The sequence below is a fragment of the Nannochloropsis gaditana genome, assembly GCF_000240725.1.
Source record: "Nannochloropsis gaditana CCMP526 unplaced genomic scaffold scaffold615, whole genome shotgun sequence".
Classification (NCBI taxonomy): Eukaryota; class Eustigmatophyceae; order Eustigmatales; family Monodopsidaceae; genus Microchloropsis; species Microchloropsis gaditana.
This window is the reverse complement of record NW_005803338.1, coordinates 1-18154: the sequence shown is the minus strand read 5'-3', so window position 1 is coordinate 18154 and position 18154 is coordinate 1. Positions and strand designations below refer to the sequence as shown.

The 18154-nt window shown below is 55.1% G+C and overlaps 4 protein-coding genes across 4 annotated transcripts; 2 read left to right on the top strand and 2 right to left on the bottom strand.

The window, feature by feature from the left end:
• Positions 1-2032: 2032 nt before the first annotated feature.
• SNRPB2 (U2 small nuclear ribonucleoprotein B'') lies at positions 2033-3193 on the top strand (the record flags this gene model as incomplete). The annotated part of the gene is made up of 2 exons (XM_005854130.1): positions 2033-2722; positions 2894-3193. Coding segments are annotated over 2 exons (870 nt in total), but the record flags the coding sequence as incomplete, so codon positions are not given.
• A 1045-nt stretch (positions 3194-4238) lies between these two features.
• Positions 4239-5165, bottom strand: NGA_0232400 (uncharacterized protein; the record flags this gene model as incomplete). Its single annotated transcript, XM_005854128.1, has 1 exon — positions 4239-5165. The coding sequence occupies one exon, from the start codon at positions 5163-5165 to the stop codon at positions 4239-4241; it is 927 nt and encodes a 308-aa protein (XP_005854190.1).
• Positions 5166-10667: 5502 nt separating this feature from the next.
• Positions 10668-13143, top strand: ACOX (acyl-CoA oxidase; the record flags this gene model as incomplete). Its single annotated transcript, XM_005854131.1, has 3 exons — positions 10668-11261; positions 11453-11783; positions 12175-13143. The coding sequence occupies exons 1-3, from the start codon at positions 10720-10722 to the stop codon at positions 13141-13143; spliced, it is 1842 nt and encodes a 613-aa protein (XP_005854193.1). The 5' UTR covers positions 10668-10719.
• A 4013-nt stretch (positions 13144-17156) lies between these two features.
• NGA_0232501 (rna binding protein) lies at positions 17157-17528 on the bottom strand (the record flags this gene model as incomplete). The annotated part of the gene is made up of 1 exon (XM_005854129.1): positions 17157-17528. The coding sequence occupies one exon, from the start codon at positions 17526-17528 to the stop codon at positions 17157-17159; it is 372 nt and encodes a 123-aa protein (XP_005854191.1).
• Positions 17529-18154: the final 626 nt, after the last annotated feature.

Sequence of the window (18154 nt, the reverse complement as noted above, 5' to 3'; positions counted from 1 at the left end):
CTTCCTTCCCCGCTCGCCCCCTCCGCCCTGCCTGCCCCTGCCCCGCGGTCGGGTCCCACCGCTTGTGCTGCAGCTGCCGCTGCTTTGGACACTGGTGCAGGTGCTAGGCTGCCGGCTTATGGCAAGCATGGGGTCGGGCGGGAGGGAGGGAGGGCTGCAGCTTGGCGCGTGGGGAGGCTGGGCGGGGGACAGGGCCTGTTGGTGCAAGTTCTCTCCCCCTACCACCTTACTCCACATGCTGTCCATTTCCAAGTCCGTCAGAACGTTCTGCGCCAGAAATTGGTCCATGCCGCCCACCTCTCCGGCTCCAAACACGTCCTCGTCCAAACCACACAGAAGGTCGGCTTCATCGTCCGCATCCATGAATTGGAGGGGCACGCCTTCAGGCACGAGGGCCGGTGGTGAGGATGCCATGGCTGTAGAGGAAGCCCCGGGCGCACTGTCTAGTCTACGCCTTACTCTTATACCTAGTAGTCATAGCCCCAAATTCTAAAGTGATAACGGCCTAACCTGTGGGGATGAAATTCAACGCGAGGAAGGAAAGCCATCGATTGATTTTATTAGATTCAATATGCCTCAATTTTATGTCTACACGATGTTACGTGCCCATCTCTGGCCCACAGAGTCGAAATCCATCTTTGAAAAAGTCATTCTGGAAGGATTGAACCCCTTTTTGTACACCGGAAAGGGGGTGTATTACTTGTTTGGAGAGGAGAGCGCTATTGCAAATGCGAGCTGCCAAGCAGCGGTGCAAAATCGGAGCAATTGTTTGCATGCAATGATTTTTCATACGCCATGGATGTTGTCAGTACAGCAGAAAATACAGTTACGCCCTGATTGCAAGCGCATATGCATTTTTACAGCGTTGCGCTTTCTTGCATCACGAGATGCGAAGGGACTTGAATGACCTCCAGAAAACCTGACAAAGTCGCCGCAACGAGCACAAAAACCACACCTACAGCCACGTATAGCGTATCGTACATAATTAAGTGATGATAAAGTAGTGCTTCCAGCCATGCAGGCGTCGACCCGGTCGTTTTAATAGCCGAGAAAGGGGCAGGAAATGATGCTTCTCGGGGCAGCAGAAGCGCCGAGGGCGAGGGGGAAGGAATGGGGAAAGAAGGGAGAGAGGGAGATAATGTTGACCGTCCCCACGACATCCCGCACGCCTTCGCATGCCACGCGAAGAGTTTGTCGTCGTACCAGTTTGGCAGACGTCTAATCACTTAGTGCGCTCGTTGACGCCGACGGGGGCTTTGCACGGCATTGACTTGGGAGTGAGGAGGAGGTTAGTCATATGAACGCCCGGTTGTCATCGAGCGTTGAGAGGTCGCCATTCATATCATGTACGCCTTCCAAGCTCACAACATACTGGCTGCATACTGCAGGGCATGCTCACTCTAGGATAGAGAGAAGCGATTCTTTTGTGGTGCCAGTGCGGTGAAGACGAGGGAAACAAGGGCCTGCATGACGGACAACCTCTCCATCGTGCATAGCCCTTTTCCTTGCTGTCTCTCGTCGAATTATAGGGACTGTTTCGCTGGAGAGGGTGCACTTATTTGTCTGCACGCTATACAGAGACGCTGTTACCTGAAGAGGCGCTCGTGTCGGAGTCAATCTGCATTTTTCTCGCGGTACAATATTTGTGGTTGGAGGCCCTTAGTCTTCATGAAGGCTTTCGACCAATACCGTTCGAGACACCAATCTGAGATGCTATGGCATGTTCTTGGGTTTATGTTGATGATATCACATGGCAACGCCGTTCATTGTCCGTGTGAGGAATGCGTCGGTAATGCTTACCATTTTTGCAGCGGCAGTCATGCAGACGCGAACATGGGAGACCCTGTTATCTGCTCTTTGTCCCCATGGACGCGGTGGCATACCTTGCTTGTCGCGTTTGTACAGGAATGTGTATGTGTTGCTCCCCTCCAGCATTGTGCAAGGCATGCACAGATGGTCCTATCAATGGGATCTGGCCTGGCCGAGTGCCATTGTCAGACGTGCTCCTCAAAGAATATGTTCATCTCCTCACAGGCGCGAGGACAGCGTACGTGCCGAAACACCCCGGATTTGTCGCACCGCCTCCTTTCATCGAGAGCAGAAGCTTCTTTGGCCTTTTCCGACCCCCTGTGCCCGATCTTCTTTGCCTCATCTTTCCCTTCCTTCCCCCCTCGGCAGAGGGAAATCTGGACTTTCCACGCGAGGACAAGATTACGTGAAAATGGGGGACATTCCACCGAACCAGACGTTATACGTGCAAAACCTGAACGAAAAGTTGAACAAAGTTTCCCTGAAAAAACTCTTGTACCTCGCCTTCTCCGCCTACGGGCGTGTCATCGACATTGTCGCCTGCCGTGGCGAGTCCCTCCGGGGACAGGCCTGGGTCGTGTTTGACTCCGTGGGCAGTGCCACGACTGCGTTGAGGAGCTTGCAAGGTTTCCCCTTTCTGGGCAAACCGATGCGCATCCAGTTTGCGAAGGGCAAGAGCAACGCGGTGGCCCTCAGGGAAGGCACCTACGAGCCAGGGAGCAAACGGCGCAAGCGAGGGGAGAAAGACGGAAAGAAGAAGGAGGAAAGCCAAAAGCTCAGCGGATCAAGAGATGAGGGGAAGCGAGGAAAAGAAGCAGAGGCGGAGGAGCACGTCGCGGGAATGGCACTGGCGGCAGGGGAAGTGAGCAGCATGCTGATGGCCCAGGAGCTACCTACAGAGTGCACGGAGGAGGTAAGGAGGGGAAGACGTGTGCAGCTGGGACGATTATCTGAAGCCGGGAGCAGATACAGACAGTACGATGAGATTAGATTGTGGGCGAAATGGTCGAGGTATTTTGCTTCCCATGCCATATCTGGCATGGGTCCCTCTCACCCTTTCCTTTCTTTCCCACCCTGCACACAGATGTTGGCTGTCCTGTTCAGACGTTTCGCCGGCTTCCACGAGATTCGATTGGCGGGTCAACGCGGCATTGCTTTCATTGAATTTCGGGACGAAGTATCTGCACGTACCGCCTTTCAAGCGTACAACGGATTCAAACTCTCTCAAACCGACGCGCTCAAATTGACTTACGCGAAGAGGTGATACGGCAACATGAGGGGACGTGAGCGGTTAATAGAGGGGTGTGGATGAAGTGAGGAACAATACATGTCATAGTCATAATAAATCGGCATGCCTCAACGCAACAAGCGACAGATGAAGCCATGTCTTAGCTATGAAGGATATCAGCGTGTCCTTGGCCCATTTCTTTACTAGCAGTTGCCTTCCTGATCGTGTATGGAGCAAGCATGGCTTCCAGCTTGTTGCTTTTAAGATCTAGCGTGAAAAATATGTTAACTTTCAAAAATTGAGTCTTAGGATGGAGACTACACTTTATGCACGCAAATAAAGCCTCGCCATGTTTTAAATAAAGTTTGTACTGATCCCCCTACGCAGCAAAAGGTTGCATAACGTGGACTTTATTTTACCCTTATCGAAAAGGTTTCGGGTGATGTCGGCATAGATTTATTTATCGAATTTCTTACCATACTTATGACAGCAAAGAGGTGGTCGATGAAGAATAATTCCACAACTCGACAAAAATGACTTCGTTTGCTAAGGTTGATTTCCACCGAATAGCAGTGAGCACATCCTCTCAATACGTCAGCGTTGATAGATATGCAGAAGCGACGAAGATACGTTTGACGGAAGAATAGCTCAGTGGTTGCTCATCTCGTGCGTGAAAATGGCTCGGAAGCCACACGCCGTCGGGCCGCGTGAGAGTATCGGATTGCAGTGGTTCGAGTCCTCAGGGAGTCGCGTGCAATTCTCCGCCTGTCCCTGGTTCCAGCTTCGAGGACGTGAGCACCGTCACACGTCTAGCAGCTCACAGTGCGACTCCGGGTTCTTCCTCATTCTTTTTACGATGGTTGTGTTAAAAGCGAATGGATGCGTGACCTGCTTCTCTATCAGTACCCGATCACCGAGATGGCGCGGGTGGGACATGCTACCCGTTCGGACGGGCCATAAGGGCTGCATTTACGGCACGTAAAAAAAAACATCACAACCACGGTGCTGAACGATTCTGTTTGTGCCAAAGCGGTATCAAACGTCAAGAAAATAATGCTCTCGCCAAATGTGGCGTATCTATCTAGCGGCCTGGTGTGGGCATAGATTCGACGCTTTGTTGTTGCGCGTGGCTTAGTATGCTTATGTTCATTCTCTTATCTACAGGGCACTCTTGAAGAGGAATGCAAAGACCACAATCTAATCACTTGCTTGCTATATCTCTGGTCTCGAGGACGTCAAAGTCTCCTTGAAAGCGGCATTCCACCAACAACACCGGTCCCCCCACAAAGGCTTTCAAGGCTAAGGACACGGCTTTCTCGACCGGCTGTCCAGTTTTCGACACGAACAAGAAGATCAGGGGCACGCTCAAGAGATTTGCCAGTATTCCCACCTCAGCAGCGAGCTGAATATAGGACAGAAGGGAGGGCGCAAGGAAACCACGATCAAGCGCGCCTGACGTTGCTTTGCCCCAAGCCACGGCCACGTCGAGGAGGAGCAGCGCGCTGTACAGCTTACTCGGGTTGGAAAGCGCCAAGTATTTCCAAACATCGCTCTTGAGCTTGGGTGCGGGCGAGGCAGTAGTGTCCAGTTCCCCTTTCTTCCACTGGGCGGGATCCAAGCCGTCTGTCTCGTAGCGCCAGGATTCAGGGCCTGTCCTGAGAACCTCTCTGCCCAACGCTGCCACGGGTGCCTGGCCCTTCCGTCCTTCCTCCCCACCGGCTTTGCCCGCCGAGGCCGACACTTTGTCTGACAAAGTACCCAACTTAGCCTCCAAAGCCGCCCCCAGGGCCAGGCCGCCTGTCTGTTCCTCCCGGGGGGGATGGTCCCCGTTGACGGCGAAGATGGCCGCAAAGGCCCTAAAACCGCCTTGCTCCATGATAGGCAGTACCAGATAATCAAAGCCGTATCGGCGGAGGTCGCTGTACAGGTCTCTATCGATCAAGGCACCCCGGCGTCGGATCCGTTTCTGCTCTTCATCGGCAAGGCCCAGGTAGTTCCGGAGGGGATTCCCGGATTTTTCTTCCAAAAGCCGGCGCTCCTCAGCCGCTCGGACCGTGAAGAAAACCTCCAGCTCATGTTTGATATTTTCCACGTCGGACCAGTATCCTTCAGGCGCCCCGGGGCCCATGCGCTCCTCCTCCCTGACCGCTCTCCCTACCCCATCGCTCGCGTCCACAATAGGATCGTCTGCGGACGACTGGGATGAGAAGAAGGCTTGTGACACGAGCCTCGATGGTCGTGGGAGTGCATAGGCGGGCCCGTGGGCGGGCTGAAGGCATTGTAGGAGATGGCGGGGGACGAGAGAGGGGGACGAGACAATGGACAGGAGGGGCCTCCATGCCAGGGTACAGCCAGCAATGGACGCGAGTAGGAAGAGCGGGCGTAGTATTTTTCCTACTGGACGCTTATAACATCTTGGGCTTTGAGGAAGCATGTGTATTGAGATGGCGACGGCAGCTCAAAGTGCGTTTAATCACGTTGCAAAGTTAGGAGGTTTAGCTGAGCCGCAGTTTCTGCCGTAAAAATCCCACAGCTGTCCACCTTGACAACTATGTGCACGAATATTGTTTGAAAAGGCTTGCCATTAATCATAACCAAAACATACGTCGAAATTGACATGAACATTGTGTCGAACACTCGTTGCGAGTAATTCAATTCTCAGACTTTACGTGGGAGGACCCGATAGGATACCCTCCTAGCGCGACCTGCCCCTAGCAAAGGGTGCAGTTGCTGAGCTGCAAGATCACAAATAGTACTGTATTGATTAAAACAACATAATTTTTCACAATACTCTCCCTAGGGCATGGAAAAGTGTTCGGAGCCGTCGAGACGCTTTATTACCGTCGCAACAGGAGCCCATCGTTGATAAATTGATGTCGGCTCCGTAATACTGCACGATGATGTACGGGAGGTGAATTCATGGCAGCACATACTCATAAAAAGCCAAATGCGACAAAGGCGGCAGTGGCCTAGTTGATGTCTGGTTCATCGACACGTCCGCGAGTAGCAATATCCACTTGGCAAGTCTCGCCAATCCTGTGAGAACCCCATCCTAGTCCCTTTCAGGCAACACTGACATGGACAGAGACACTCGCACACCGCATTTTACTGAGATGATTCATAAAGCTTTGTTAGAACCGTCGAGGCGAAAAAGATTCTGCTTGAAAAGCTGGTTTTGGTTCATCTCCCATGTGTGTAATACATCTATTCTGGCTGGTAACCTCCCCCCGGCCTTGGTGGAAAACTGTATCATTACCATGATAGATTTTCGGTTTTAATAACTCTAAGTATACTTTTGGTTGTTCTTTATCTATCATACGTATATTCTAGTCCTATTCGACAATGATTCGGCTTGTGTCAGAACAATCCACACTCCTCTGTACCTGTTTACGTTCCCTAAAATATGCCACTGGTAAAATACCAACTAATGTCTTTTCTTAGAAACACGCATGAAAAATTACGATACGAAATTGTGAGACCATTTTCAATATCGTTGCATTATAGTTCGGCATTGCTTCAAGCAAGCAAAATGAATTGAGGTAGAATTTCACAGCATATAGACATGAGAAAGAACGAATAATCTATTTTCCAATACCTTAATTTGAAAGGTTGAACGAGCACCTTGATTTGTGCTTAGCAAGCACACAACATAAATATTTTTTGCTCCATGCCATTTCTCGCCCTAAGGTACATTATTTGGTTTCCTCGGAAAAGGTGCCATCCTATTTTTAAAAAAGGGTCACTGGATTTACAAAGAGAGCTTTTTATCGGCTATTTGACCTAGTCACACGCAGTAGAGACGATGCGCAGGGAAAAATCTAGCGATCAAGGGAAACGTTGCCAAAAACGGGTACCAGGGTCATAAATGTCCTCCCAGGCTCGCAGTTGTGCAATCACCGACGCTTTTTCTCTCACAGTCAATGCAGCCCGTTGCTTGTACAGTTCGTTGGTCAACATCATTAGAAATGCCCGGGTCGGACGGGGCTGAAGCATCAACGATGTTCTTCGCAGCGATTTCTGTCGCCTGACCGTGCATTGCTCTTGTCTCCATGCCCCTTCCGTCATGCTTCTCACGGGCAGCTCGTACAGCAAGAATTTGACCAAACTCGAGGGTGACATGGATCGCAGCCGCCGACGGACATCTTTGATCAGAGGCCATTGGGGCGATTTTCGGCGGTCCCGCTGATTACTGACGTCTTCCTCGTGCTCTCCATCTGCCGGTGCACGGAGGGTAAGCACGGCCAGATCGGAGAGTGATAAAGATTGACTGATGTGAGGCTTGCCTGCGGCCTCTACGATGCCTGTTATCAAGCGCTCTCTTGTCGGCTGGGTCGTAAGGAAGGATGTTCCTCTTCTTATTGCTTTAATTCCGTCCTGGTACGGACTGAAGGAAGAAGGAAGGAACGAGGGCAGGCCGGCATCGGAGCTAGGAAGAGCATTGGCATGGCAAGCTCTCGAATCAAGGGAGGTGGAAAGCACGTAGCCAGCTTCTTCAAAAAGTGCAATGGCCCGAACGAAGGAGACAAGATCCTGCGGTGAAAGTAAGTGGAGTTGGCCCAAGCTACCTTGAACGAGCGCATCCACGGCAGCGAAAACCCCCTCGGTGGAGGGTAAAATGGACGTGGCAGCGGTGGAAAATGGGGAAGTTAGCTCCCAGCGCTGTGAGATTGGCATCAAGGGGGAGTCAGGGAGCATGCGCGACGAATCTGTCCGTGGGAGGGTAGCAGGAGGCGTGGATATCCGTAGACAAATCGTCGTGAGGCTTGTCAGCACCGACACTAGCGCCGGCGCGTCCAACTGCCCTCGGGAGATCATCGTCTGAATCCGCGAGGCCGACACCGGCAAGGACCAAGAACGGTACCCAAGCCTGGAAATGGCGTGAAGGAAGGTCACGAGGCACCAGGAGGTCATGAGGACCTCCGGGTAGCGTGCTGAGGACAAATCGATGCCACAAGGCGCGTCTCTTTCCCCTGTGGAACTCTTCGGGGCCGAGTACCGCATCGCTTCCCCTGGCAAGGGTCTTGTCCCACCGTCCTGTTTTCTCGTCTCCTCTTCTGCTCTAGCCATCGATCTCTGCTCTAACTCCGCCACGCGTGCGATGGCAGCCTCCGCCACGGCAAGCATTTCCCTCTCGGTCTCGCAGATACTGTCGTCCGCACACCCGTCCCCTCCCTTCTCGCCTCTTTTCTCCAACATGCCTTCGTAAAATGGTATCATTGCCTCGATCAACAGGGCTAACGCTGGGAAATCCGCCTGACCAATAATCGCCAGGGCCTGTGTGGTGTTTCCAAACAATCCAGCAGGACCCCCGACCAATTGGTGGCACCCATTGACACTCTCCTTCTTCTGTCTCGTTTTGCTGCTGATGCTACCGGAAATGCCACTCTCCCTGTTCCCAAAGCTGTCAATGTCGCTATCGATAATAGTGTCATTGCTGCTACTGTTGCTCAAGTAGTTGGTGGTGGTAGCGTTGCCGTCGGTGCCATGCGTCCTGTTGTCCGCATTGCGGTCATTCCATGCACGAAGTCCAGCTTTGTTGGAACGACGAGAAAGACGAGACAGGGGGGCACGCGTGGAAATCCGAGCCAAGCGGGTCAAGGCCGTCGCAAAATGCGACGCGTCCAGGAAGCTGCTACGATGTCCTTGCCTGGCTTCCTCCACCAGGGCCAACACCTCTTGAGGTGACCTGCTCACTAGAAGGCGCTTGCTCAGCTCCCATGCCTGCATTTCCACGCCCAAATACGTTGACTTTTCCTGTTCCATCTTCCCTTTCCCCTCGTATGCCGCAGCATTACCTCCTCTCCTCTCCCTTCCCCCCGACGCTTCCATCTCCACACGCCCGCCCTCCCCCCCATTCCCCTCGGCCCCTCCAGCCCCTGTCCGATACCCCGCCAGTTCCACTCCTGCTTGTTCTCGGGCTTTTACTTCCAAAACTGCCAAGAGCCTCTCCACAGGTGTCCTTCCTTTCTCTCCCTGGGCGTCCGCATGGGTAAAGCTGACAAGGCCGGCCCATTGGTCCTGCTGGCTCCGCACAAAGCGATGCCGGGCGACGGTGGCCCCCGTCGGACGGGTGGGGTCGCCGTGAATAAAATGCTGGGGGCCATCGATTTCGATGACGAGGGGCAGGCGAGGGCGAAAGGAAGAGGGCGGGGCCGAGGGAGGGATGGAGGGGGGATAGACCACCACGTCGAGGCGGAGGCCGGCATGGCACACTTCGTCTTCGCAGACCAGACCGACCGTCCTCAAGGCATCCAAGACGCGTCGATGTAGGAGCGAGCATGTCAGGGCGGGCACTCGCTCCGTCTCCGCCTGTGGGGCGGGTACAGGTGACGGCCGTCGGACCCACCGAGTCCCCGAGGTCTGCTTGGGCAGAACAAGGGTGCGATCCTCCCGACGAGGAGGGTCCTTTGCAGCGCGTACTTCCCTCTCCAGAGACGCTAGAAGTCGAGCCATGCCAGCCGCGGGACCGACGCGGAATGTCGCACCCGGGCCCCTCAGAAGCGTCAGGGCCTTGCATAATTGTTGGGCATCGGCCACCGCCATTGGCCGGGGCGACGCCGTCCGCTCTGTGCATGCTGCCTGCAAGCCGGCGTTCAGCAAGCCTTCGCTCCCTGGAGGGACGTCCAGGATGGCCAATGCAAGGACAAGAGAAGCGATTTCCCCGGTGGGAAGAATAACACGAGGAAAAGCCAACCAGGCCTCGAAGGTGCTCCAAAACGTCACGCCTGGATCCACATTATACCGAGCAAAATCTCGCACGAGTGCCACTAGGAGCCTTCTTGTCGATGCATGTGTCTGGCGTGCCTTTTTCCAATTGGTCTTCCGGGGGCGTTTGCTCTTCACTCCCGGGACACTGGACGAAGCGGAGGGGTCCAAGCAATCTTTACGAAGTGCGATTTCGAGCTCTTTCTGGAGTATTCCCACAGACTCAGAGCCAGACTTCTTCTTGAGACTCTGTCTCAGATTTGAGGCAATCTTAACGACATGTCGGTCGACACAATCCCGAGAGTTATGGCTGTTATTGCTGCATAATATAGGCGTAGGAGTAGTCACGGGGCTACTGGTGCTCAAGGAAGCAGACAGACGACACAAAGGCTTGAGATCCGTGCTGTCACCACCCACTAACATGATCTTGATGTAATTAGTACACTTGCTTATCGACTGAAAAGGCTTCGGTAAATTGGGCACCGGATTAAAAGCGGCTGCAGGCGTCCATAAGAAGGGTGACGTACCCATCCTGCTCTCCTCGAGCTGCAAGAATAATACCATCAAAGATGCCACAATCCAAGGGGGCCAAGCCTGCCGCCTCCTCATCGTGGCTGCTCAATGTATACTATAAGCTCACATATGTGATTTTAGGCTCGGGCATGTCATCTGTGTTGTGAAGGATGGGATTGAATATCATGTGCGGCGACTCGACGTAATTGAAGTCAAGACTGATAGGAACCCAGAGGCAGTTCGAGACGACTGGATAACTTGGAATATGTGATGAATGAAATCACATTTACGGTTATTCTACAAGCGGGTGCACAACTTTTATCGTCATGGTGGAACTTTTTCGGCATCAGAGTCCTCGAAGATGCACGATTTTTTGACGGCCTTGCCTAACCACCTTCTCCTTCCCATCTGCACCAGCAGCCTCATTTATTGAGACAGGCAATTAATCTTGTGTCGTTATTGCCATGGAAGTTGCGCCCGAACTTGTGCAGGAACGCGGCAAAGCATCCTTTCCTCCCTCGACTTTGACCCAGCTTGTAGACGGAGGAGTGGCTAAAATGGCAAGGCGGCGATGGCTTCGCAGTCTGATTCTATCTGACCCCATATTTAACAATGAAGACAGCATTTATTTGAATCATACAGAGCGATACAAACGTGCATTGTCAAAATGCGGACGCCTCGACCAATTGATCAACAAGTATCGGTTGAACGAAGAAGACAGTATTGTTCTGCGTTCCTGTACCTCGGAGGACCTTCCAACGCTGTTGCACGATTTAATGTTCCTGCCGTGTCTCCTCAGTCTTTGTAGCGAAGAGCAACAAGCGTACTGGGTCCCCGCCGCCCGGAGTAAAAAGGTGCTTGGTTGTTACGCCCAGACAGAACTCGGCCACGGCAGCAACATCCAGGCTTTGCAGACGACTGCCACGTTCGACCCCGCGACTGATGAGTTCATCATGGACACGCCCACGGCGCAGGCGTACAAATGGTGGCCAGGGACGCTCGGCCGGTGAGTGGGGCTGGAGAACAGACACGCAGAGGTTCTGTTTGTGGTGAGGTTGTTCTGTATTCAAGAGATCTCCGGAGCTCTGCTTTCTCAGAGGCTGGGACCTCGTCGTGTAGACTCTTCGGGACTCTGACATCTTTTCGTTCCCGTTCCTCCCTTGGTGCTTGCCCCGTTTATTTTTTCTACCCGTCCAGCACCGCCAACACCGCCATGGTCATTGCCCGCCTCCTCTTACCCCAGGAGTCCTCTTCCTCGTCCCCTGCCTCGTACAAGGACATGGGTATTCACAACTTCATTGTGCCGTTACGCGACCTGCACACGCACGCATTGCTTCCCGGTGTCGTCACCCGGGACATCGGTCCCAAGATTGCTTTTGCTGGGATGGATAATGGCTGCCTGGAACTGCATGCGGTACGCATCCCTCGTGCCAATCTCGCTCAACGATTCGTGCGTGTGACGCGCCAGGGCGTTTGGAGCCGCGTGGAGGGAACGCACAGCAAGGCTGCCTACGTGACCATGATGCAGGTGGGTGTATACAGCGAAAAGAAGACGTGGTTCCTGAGGCGGGCGGGGTGGGGCCCGGGGGATGGCGTGATACACGCTCATGGATAGGACTGACAAGAAAGGTGTCTCGGGGGGGTCGTGAATCATCACAGGTCCGGGCCATCATCGTCGTGCACTCTGCGAGGGAGCTAAGCAAAGCCTGTACAATTGCCATACGATACTCGGCCGTGCGTAGGCAGGGTTTTGATGATTCCAAGACAGGGAGCGAGCTACAGATCTTGGACTATGCGTCCCAGCAATACCGGCTTTTGCCCCTCCTGGCCGCTTCAATTGGGTTTTTTTCTGCGGTCGGGCCGTCCTCACCCTGCTTGCAGAGACGGAAGACGCGTTGCTGAAAGGAAGGAAAGGGCAGGCGGAAGTTGGAGCCCTGATGGGGAGAGCGCATGCAGCTTTGGCGGGGCTCAAGTCCCTCTGTACGACCATTGCTGCGGACGGGATTGAGGAATGCCGCAAATGCTGCGGGGGGCACGGATACTTGGCGTGCTCCGGCCTTCCAGAACTTTCCGGGAATTTTCTACAGCAGTGCACGGTGGAAGGAGACAACGTGCTCCTGACGCAACAAACAGTGGGGTACCTCTTGAAGTCCTACATCAAGTGGAGGACTGGCGGACCGGTCTTGGACGAGGAGTGCCAATATTTCGTCACCGCAGCCGATGGGGCCCACGCAGAAGGTCTCGGAGAGGGGGGGAACGGAGTGCGAGACGAGCCGGCTGTCTTGTCGTTGTTCAGTCGCAGGGCCTTCGCCACGTTGGAGCGCCTCGCCCTCCGGCTCCAAAGCCTGACGGAGGGGGAGGCGTCCTTGAGCCAGGCTGGGGCTTGGAGGAGGGTACTCGTCGATGTCATGTTCGTCTCCAGGTCTCATGCTTTGTACACTGTCTTGAGGCACTTTGCTGCCGGACTGAAGAGCCTGAGAGACGGCAACGACGTGTCGGGGGTGGGAAAGGCAGGGGCAGATGCCGCCTTCATCCGTGTGTTGGAACGCTTGTTCTTCCTCTTCGCCTTCTATCATCTCAGTAAAGAGGCGGGGGATTTCTTGGAACTGGGTTTGCTGTCTCCGGAAACGGTGGCAAGGGTGAGGGGGGAGGTGGAAATACTCTTGGGAGAGGTTCGGCCGGACGCGGTGGCTCTGTGCGATGGGTGGGATTGGGACGATTTCGAGCTGAAAAGTGCCTTGGGCCGGTGGGATGGTAGGTACGCCGAGGCGCTGTTGGCGTCTGCGAAGAAAGAACCTCTGAACCATCAAGACCCGGTGGATGGCTGGGACCGAACGTGGCAACCTCAGTGGAAAGTAGAGGAACAAACGGAACGGGCGCGACTCTAAAGAAAGGAGAAGGAGGATAAGATAGTGCTTGGTGGTGGCGGGCTGCAGGAGAATAAGCTTTCAGAAAATCGACTAGAAAGCACTGCAGGCTCAGAGGGAATAAAGGAAGAGGACTCTCAAAATGGAAGATGGAAGCAATCCGGCAAAGGAACGCCTCGTTGCATAGTCCATCAGCAAAGGGTAACACGTTTGGCTTTATTCCTTTCCAGGGAGTGCGGATAATTCGTCCAGAACGCACGACCGCGGCCAGGCACTTGCGAAATTTCCCCTGCAGGAAAGGTTGACCCCCTTCGCCCTTTCTTAAGCACCCCACCCAGTCATTTAGGTGCCGGCCATCAGCTTCTGCTGCTGCCGTTGTCGAAAAACGTCCCCGCCCCCGACCTCATCATGTCGTCGTCACTATCCCCGCTGTCCGAGTCCCCTCCACCCCCCCATCGGCCCCTTTTCCTCCCCCTCCCCTTCCCCCTCCTCCCCCCCCTCCCCGTTCCCCAACATCTTACTCCCTCCGCTCGACTGTCCTGGTGGCCGAGGTGGCAAAGGGTTGTCTCTGAGTCCCCGGATGATCGTGTCAGGGTCGATGGGTGGACCGGTATGGATGGGTAACATCTGGTAGAGTTTGCGGAGGTATTCGGGGATGCTCTGCAACCGCCGTTGCTGCAAAGCTCTTGCGCCGTAGGGGTCATCCCGACGCCGCGCCTCCCGACTCACGGCAGGCCGTCCCTCCCCGTCCACGCCCCCATCGCCGCCTCCCACGCCATCCCCTCCTCCTTCCCTCCCTCCCTCTCTACCTCCACCAGCATCGTCCCCTGCACCAACCGTTACCTCTCCTCCCGCAGCCGAAGACGCCCCTCTCTTCCCGGGCTTCCTTCCTCTCCTTCCTCCCCCTGTACCCCACCCATCCCTCTCCCCGTCATCCAGCAGCCTGTAGCTCACCGCCGGCTCCTCCCACCTCTGTCTCAACAGGTCGTCCGAACTGTCTTCTACAGGAGGAGTTCCAAACATGTTCAGGCGTCGCCACAGACGCAACAAGGGGTGTGATTCTGCCTGCCGGGGGAAGGCCTCCGCGATACGTTGTTGCACTCTTTCGACCCGGGCGGGGTCCCGGTCGCTCGCCACGCACGTCTCAAATTCCAAGAGTTTGAACCAAATGGGCCGCGCTTTCTCCGCGGCAGCCATGGCCGCGGCTGCCGTCGCCACCTCTTCCCGTTCCCCTCCTGCTCCAGGGCCTGCCGAGACCCCTGCCTCCAACACGGCTAAGGCCCGATCAGCCAAACTGCGGACGTTCTGCTCATCCTGAAGGCGGATCAACACCTCCATGGTCGCAACCACGTACTCGGGCTCCGTGAGAAAGGAGGAGTGCAAGCTGAGACCGTGGTCAAGGACCCGTCGGGCCACCTGCGGCTCGTGGTTCACGTGCTCCTCCAACTGGGCATGGGCCAAGTACCAGTGGTAGGTCAAGACGCCCTTCCGGCGCAAATCCTTGGTGGCGGTGAACACCTTCCGCGCCGCTTCTTTTCCCTGCGTCCGTCGAACGTAGTGTTGGTATGCCACGTACCCCAACGTGCTCGGCTCTTGGATCAGAAAGCCCTTCAAAATCTCGGCCCCCTTGTCCCCTCGGCCCCGGCCGTCCTCAAGCTCTGCCCAAGCCAGATGAAGGAGCAGGCAGTCCGGCACTGCCCGCGCGGCCCGGGCAAAAAGGGACGCGGCGGCCACCACGTCGTCACTTTCCTGTTCGTAGGCCGCAAATTCGTACCAGACCTCGGGGAAATGATAGAAATAGGCAAATGCTTGCCGATAAGACAAGCGGACTCGGTCTTTCAGCGCCACCGGATCCACGTTCTCCGGATTGCTTTTCTCAAAGTCAATTTTGCGCCGCAAGTAGTGAAGTTGCTCCTTCTCCTCTGCCGTGTGGGAGGGCGGGGTCGCCCAAGAGGAAAGTCTCTGCAGGTCCCGGATGGTACGACGTTCCCGCGCCACAGTCTTCGCCTGCTGGTGGCCAGGGAGGAGTTGCGGAAGGGTTTGTCGCGCCGTGTGTTCGTTCAAGCCTTTCTCCCACGCCTCGTACGCCCGCCATAACTCGTCCAACCCGTCGACGGGGACCAGGACGGCCCGGTGGTAGATCCGGCGGAGGGTGGCGATTTTGCTGCCCGCCTCCGCAACCGCGATCCCGCCGTACCCCCCCCAACGCCGCCCTCCCCCCCACCATCCCGCCCATTCTCGTCCTTCCACGCTTCCACGTAACGAATGTAGTCCCACCACAAGGGAGCCGCGTCCACGAGCACCCCCACTTGCCTCACTCCTAGTTCAAAGGCGGCCGTCACACGCGCGCGTTGCTCCGCCACGGCTTCGGGCGAAGCCCCATCCCCGAGCGAGGCCGGATTTGTTTTTCGGACGCGCGCCACGTAGAGGAGGTACAGGTCCACGGAAGGGACCTCCAAGAGGCATTCCCGAAAGATGTCGTCCACCTGGGCCAGATTCCCCTGCCGCAACTCGTGCTCCAGCCAGTCCTTCCAGAGGCTCACCTTCGTAGGGAACTGGCGCGTAGCCAGACGATAAACATCCCGAAGAGCAATTGCACGCCCCGAGCGCTGGGTCTGCGCTTCGCTCAGGAGAGCAGCCCATGACCGCACGTCCCATTCATGCGCCTGGACCTTCGACCATGCATCCCGAAAGCGGTCCGACGCTGACAGAAGCTGTGCCTCGGTGAAAGCAGTAGACAAAGCCAGGCCTCCCAAGCTCTGCCGCCTTTTCACTGAAGTAGGGGTGGGAATGTCGGCGCCCCTAGATGTGATGATGGCTTTTGGCAAAGGAGGAGCGCTGCTTCTTGCACGGCTCACTGCCGTGGTGGGCACGATTTCTTCGTCCTCCTCCTCCGAATCAGAGTCCACTCCCAGGAACGGCGCATTCACTTCGATGGCAGCGGCCATAGGAGGTGTACCTTGCCCGGTCGCACGCGGCCACGGGTAACACTACCTGTGCCTTCGTCTTACCCTACGGAAAGGTTTATGTTGTGAGAAAAGATCAGGATTTTGTGTCCGCGCCTCGATGCTCATCCTGTAAGTGTCACAACAATGCAAAGGCAGAGAGCATGATAAAAAGGATACGATGTATTGATGAAGCCCTTATTTCTTCTGTGTAGGAGGAGGGTTTAGGCTTTTTTGGTCGCCTCATCTTACGGAGAGCGACGACGGCGAGACGCGCGTTGGCTGCCGTTGCGAATAGATATGGGCCAGTACGCCGACTATAGTTGCTAGCATGAAAAATAAAGCACACAGGGACAATACGACCCATACATATTTATCAGGCACGTCATGCTGCAAGCCAAGCGCCAAAACTTTGGCGGGAAAGCAGGTTTGGTATAAAAATCCTCGTGGAGGGAGGAGGTTGGACCCCTGACGTTCCATAAAGCAATTTCTTTATTACTACCGACGAAAAAGTTTGCGAGGCTCCATGGCTATCATCGATCATTTGCTTCTCCTTCATTGCTGCGGTGGTTCATTAAAAGGCACTATACGGCAACATCACACCAATTTTTCAAGTCATGCGTGGGACAAACAATGTCCCCTACATCAAGTGTTCATATCCTTCTCTGTTCGACACCTGAGCATAATTAGGCTGTTTTCCTGTCATAACGCTTCCTATCTTTCTCTAGATGCCCTTTCCCGATCGCACATCTGTCTAGCCTGTGCATCATGCAGTCTACTTATTCATAAATGTATTATTTAAAAAGTCATCATTTGGAGACATGTCCACCTTCATATCCCTAATCGTCAACAATGAGAATCTGCCATGTCATTCTAGAACTTCGGCTTTCATTTCCATCCATTTCAGACTCAAAAAAGGTGCCATTGTGTTTCAATTGCACTCGTACGTAGCTGTTTCCATATTGAAACCCTGTCCCCAAAGTCATCGCTGATTCCAACCCCGTAGCCACAAATCTGTCAACTCCATGCATTGTCTCCTGCCTTCCTTCGTTGCGCGACATACTTGGCCCCCTAAAACTCTCCTCTGGCCTACCGAATCAGAGTCGGACTCGTCTGCCATTCCAAAGTCTTCGCCTCTAGAAGAGCCTCCGCAATTTTCACCGCTTTGGCATTACCCTTTATGTTTACTAGTCGCTCTGCCGCCGGGGGGCTTGCCTCCCGAGTAAATTCCACTTTTGCCCCGCTTTTCTTCTCAATCGCGATGACATTAATGCCCGCCTTTCCGATCAAAAAGCTCACGGCCTTGTTGGGGACGAGCACGTGCACGACTTGGTACGCCCCCCTCCCATTCTCCGTCACCTCGGATCCTGACCACTCCTCCTCCACGCTCTCGCTTCCTTTGGCATCCCAGGCGAAGCTGTTCTCTCGCATCTCCCGCTCCTGCTCCTTTACCCTAGCCATCATCATCATCACGTCCCCCGCCCCCCATCCGTCCCCTTTCTCTTCCTCTCCGCCGTTCCCTCCTTTCTCCACCCTCGTGTCGCCCCCCCCCAAAAAAAACGTGCTTCTCCCCGTGAACCATCCCCCTGGATCCGCTTGGGAGGGAAGAAGGAGCGAGGAGGCCGACAAAAGATCGTCGGGAGAGTTGAACTGCCGGTACTGCCGCGTGCCGAACGGTTGGTCGCTAAACGAGTCAAACGACAAGGGGGTTTGACCTTCCCCCATGTCTCCGCCCGCCGCCGTTACAGGGGGGAATGAAGGCACAGAGACGCTATGGCTGCTGTTGCGGGTAACCATCGATCCCAGGTGTTTGCCAGAGGGAAAGGCACGCTCTCGATCGCCAGGAACGGGCTTCAGGCTGCTCCTCTCCTCCCCTCCCTTCTCGCCCAGGGAGGCTTTCGCGACAAACACCGGTGCTTGTCCCGAGAGGTGGGAACGAGGGGGGACAAAGAAGGGAGCCGGCGAGCGAGAGGGCGACAGGGCAGCAAGCCCCAGGCGCGTCCCGTCCCCCCCCATGACCCGCTCTCTCCCCCCCATGCCGCCGTGCTCGCCTACCTTGACCAACTTCTGTCGGGCGCTGAAAACGT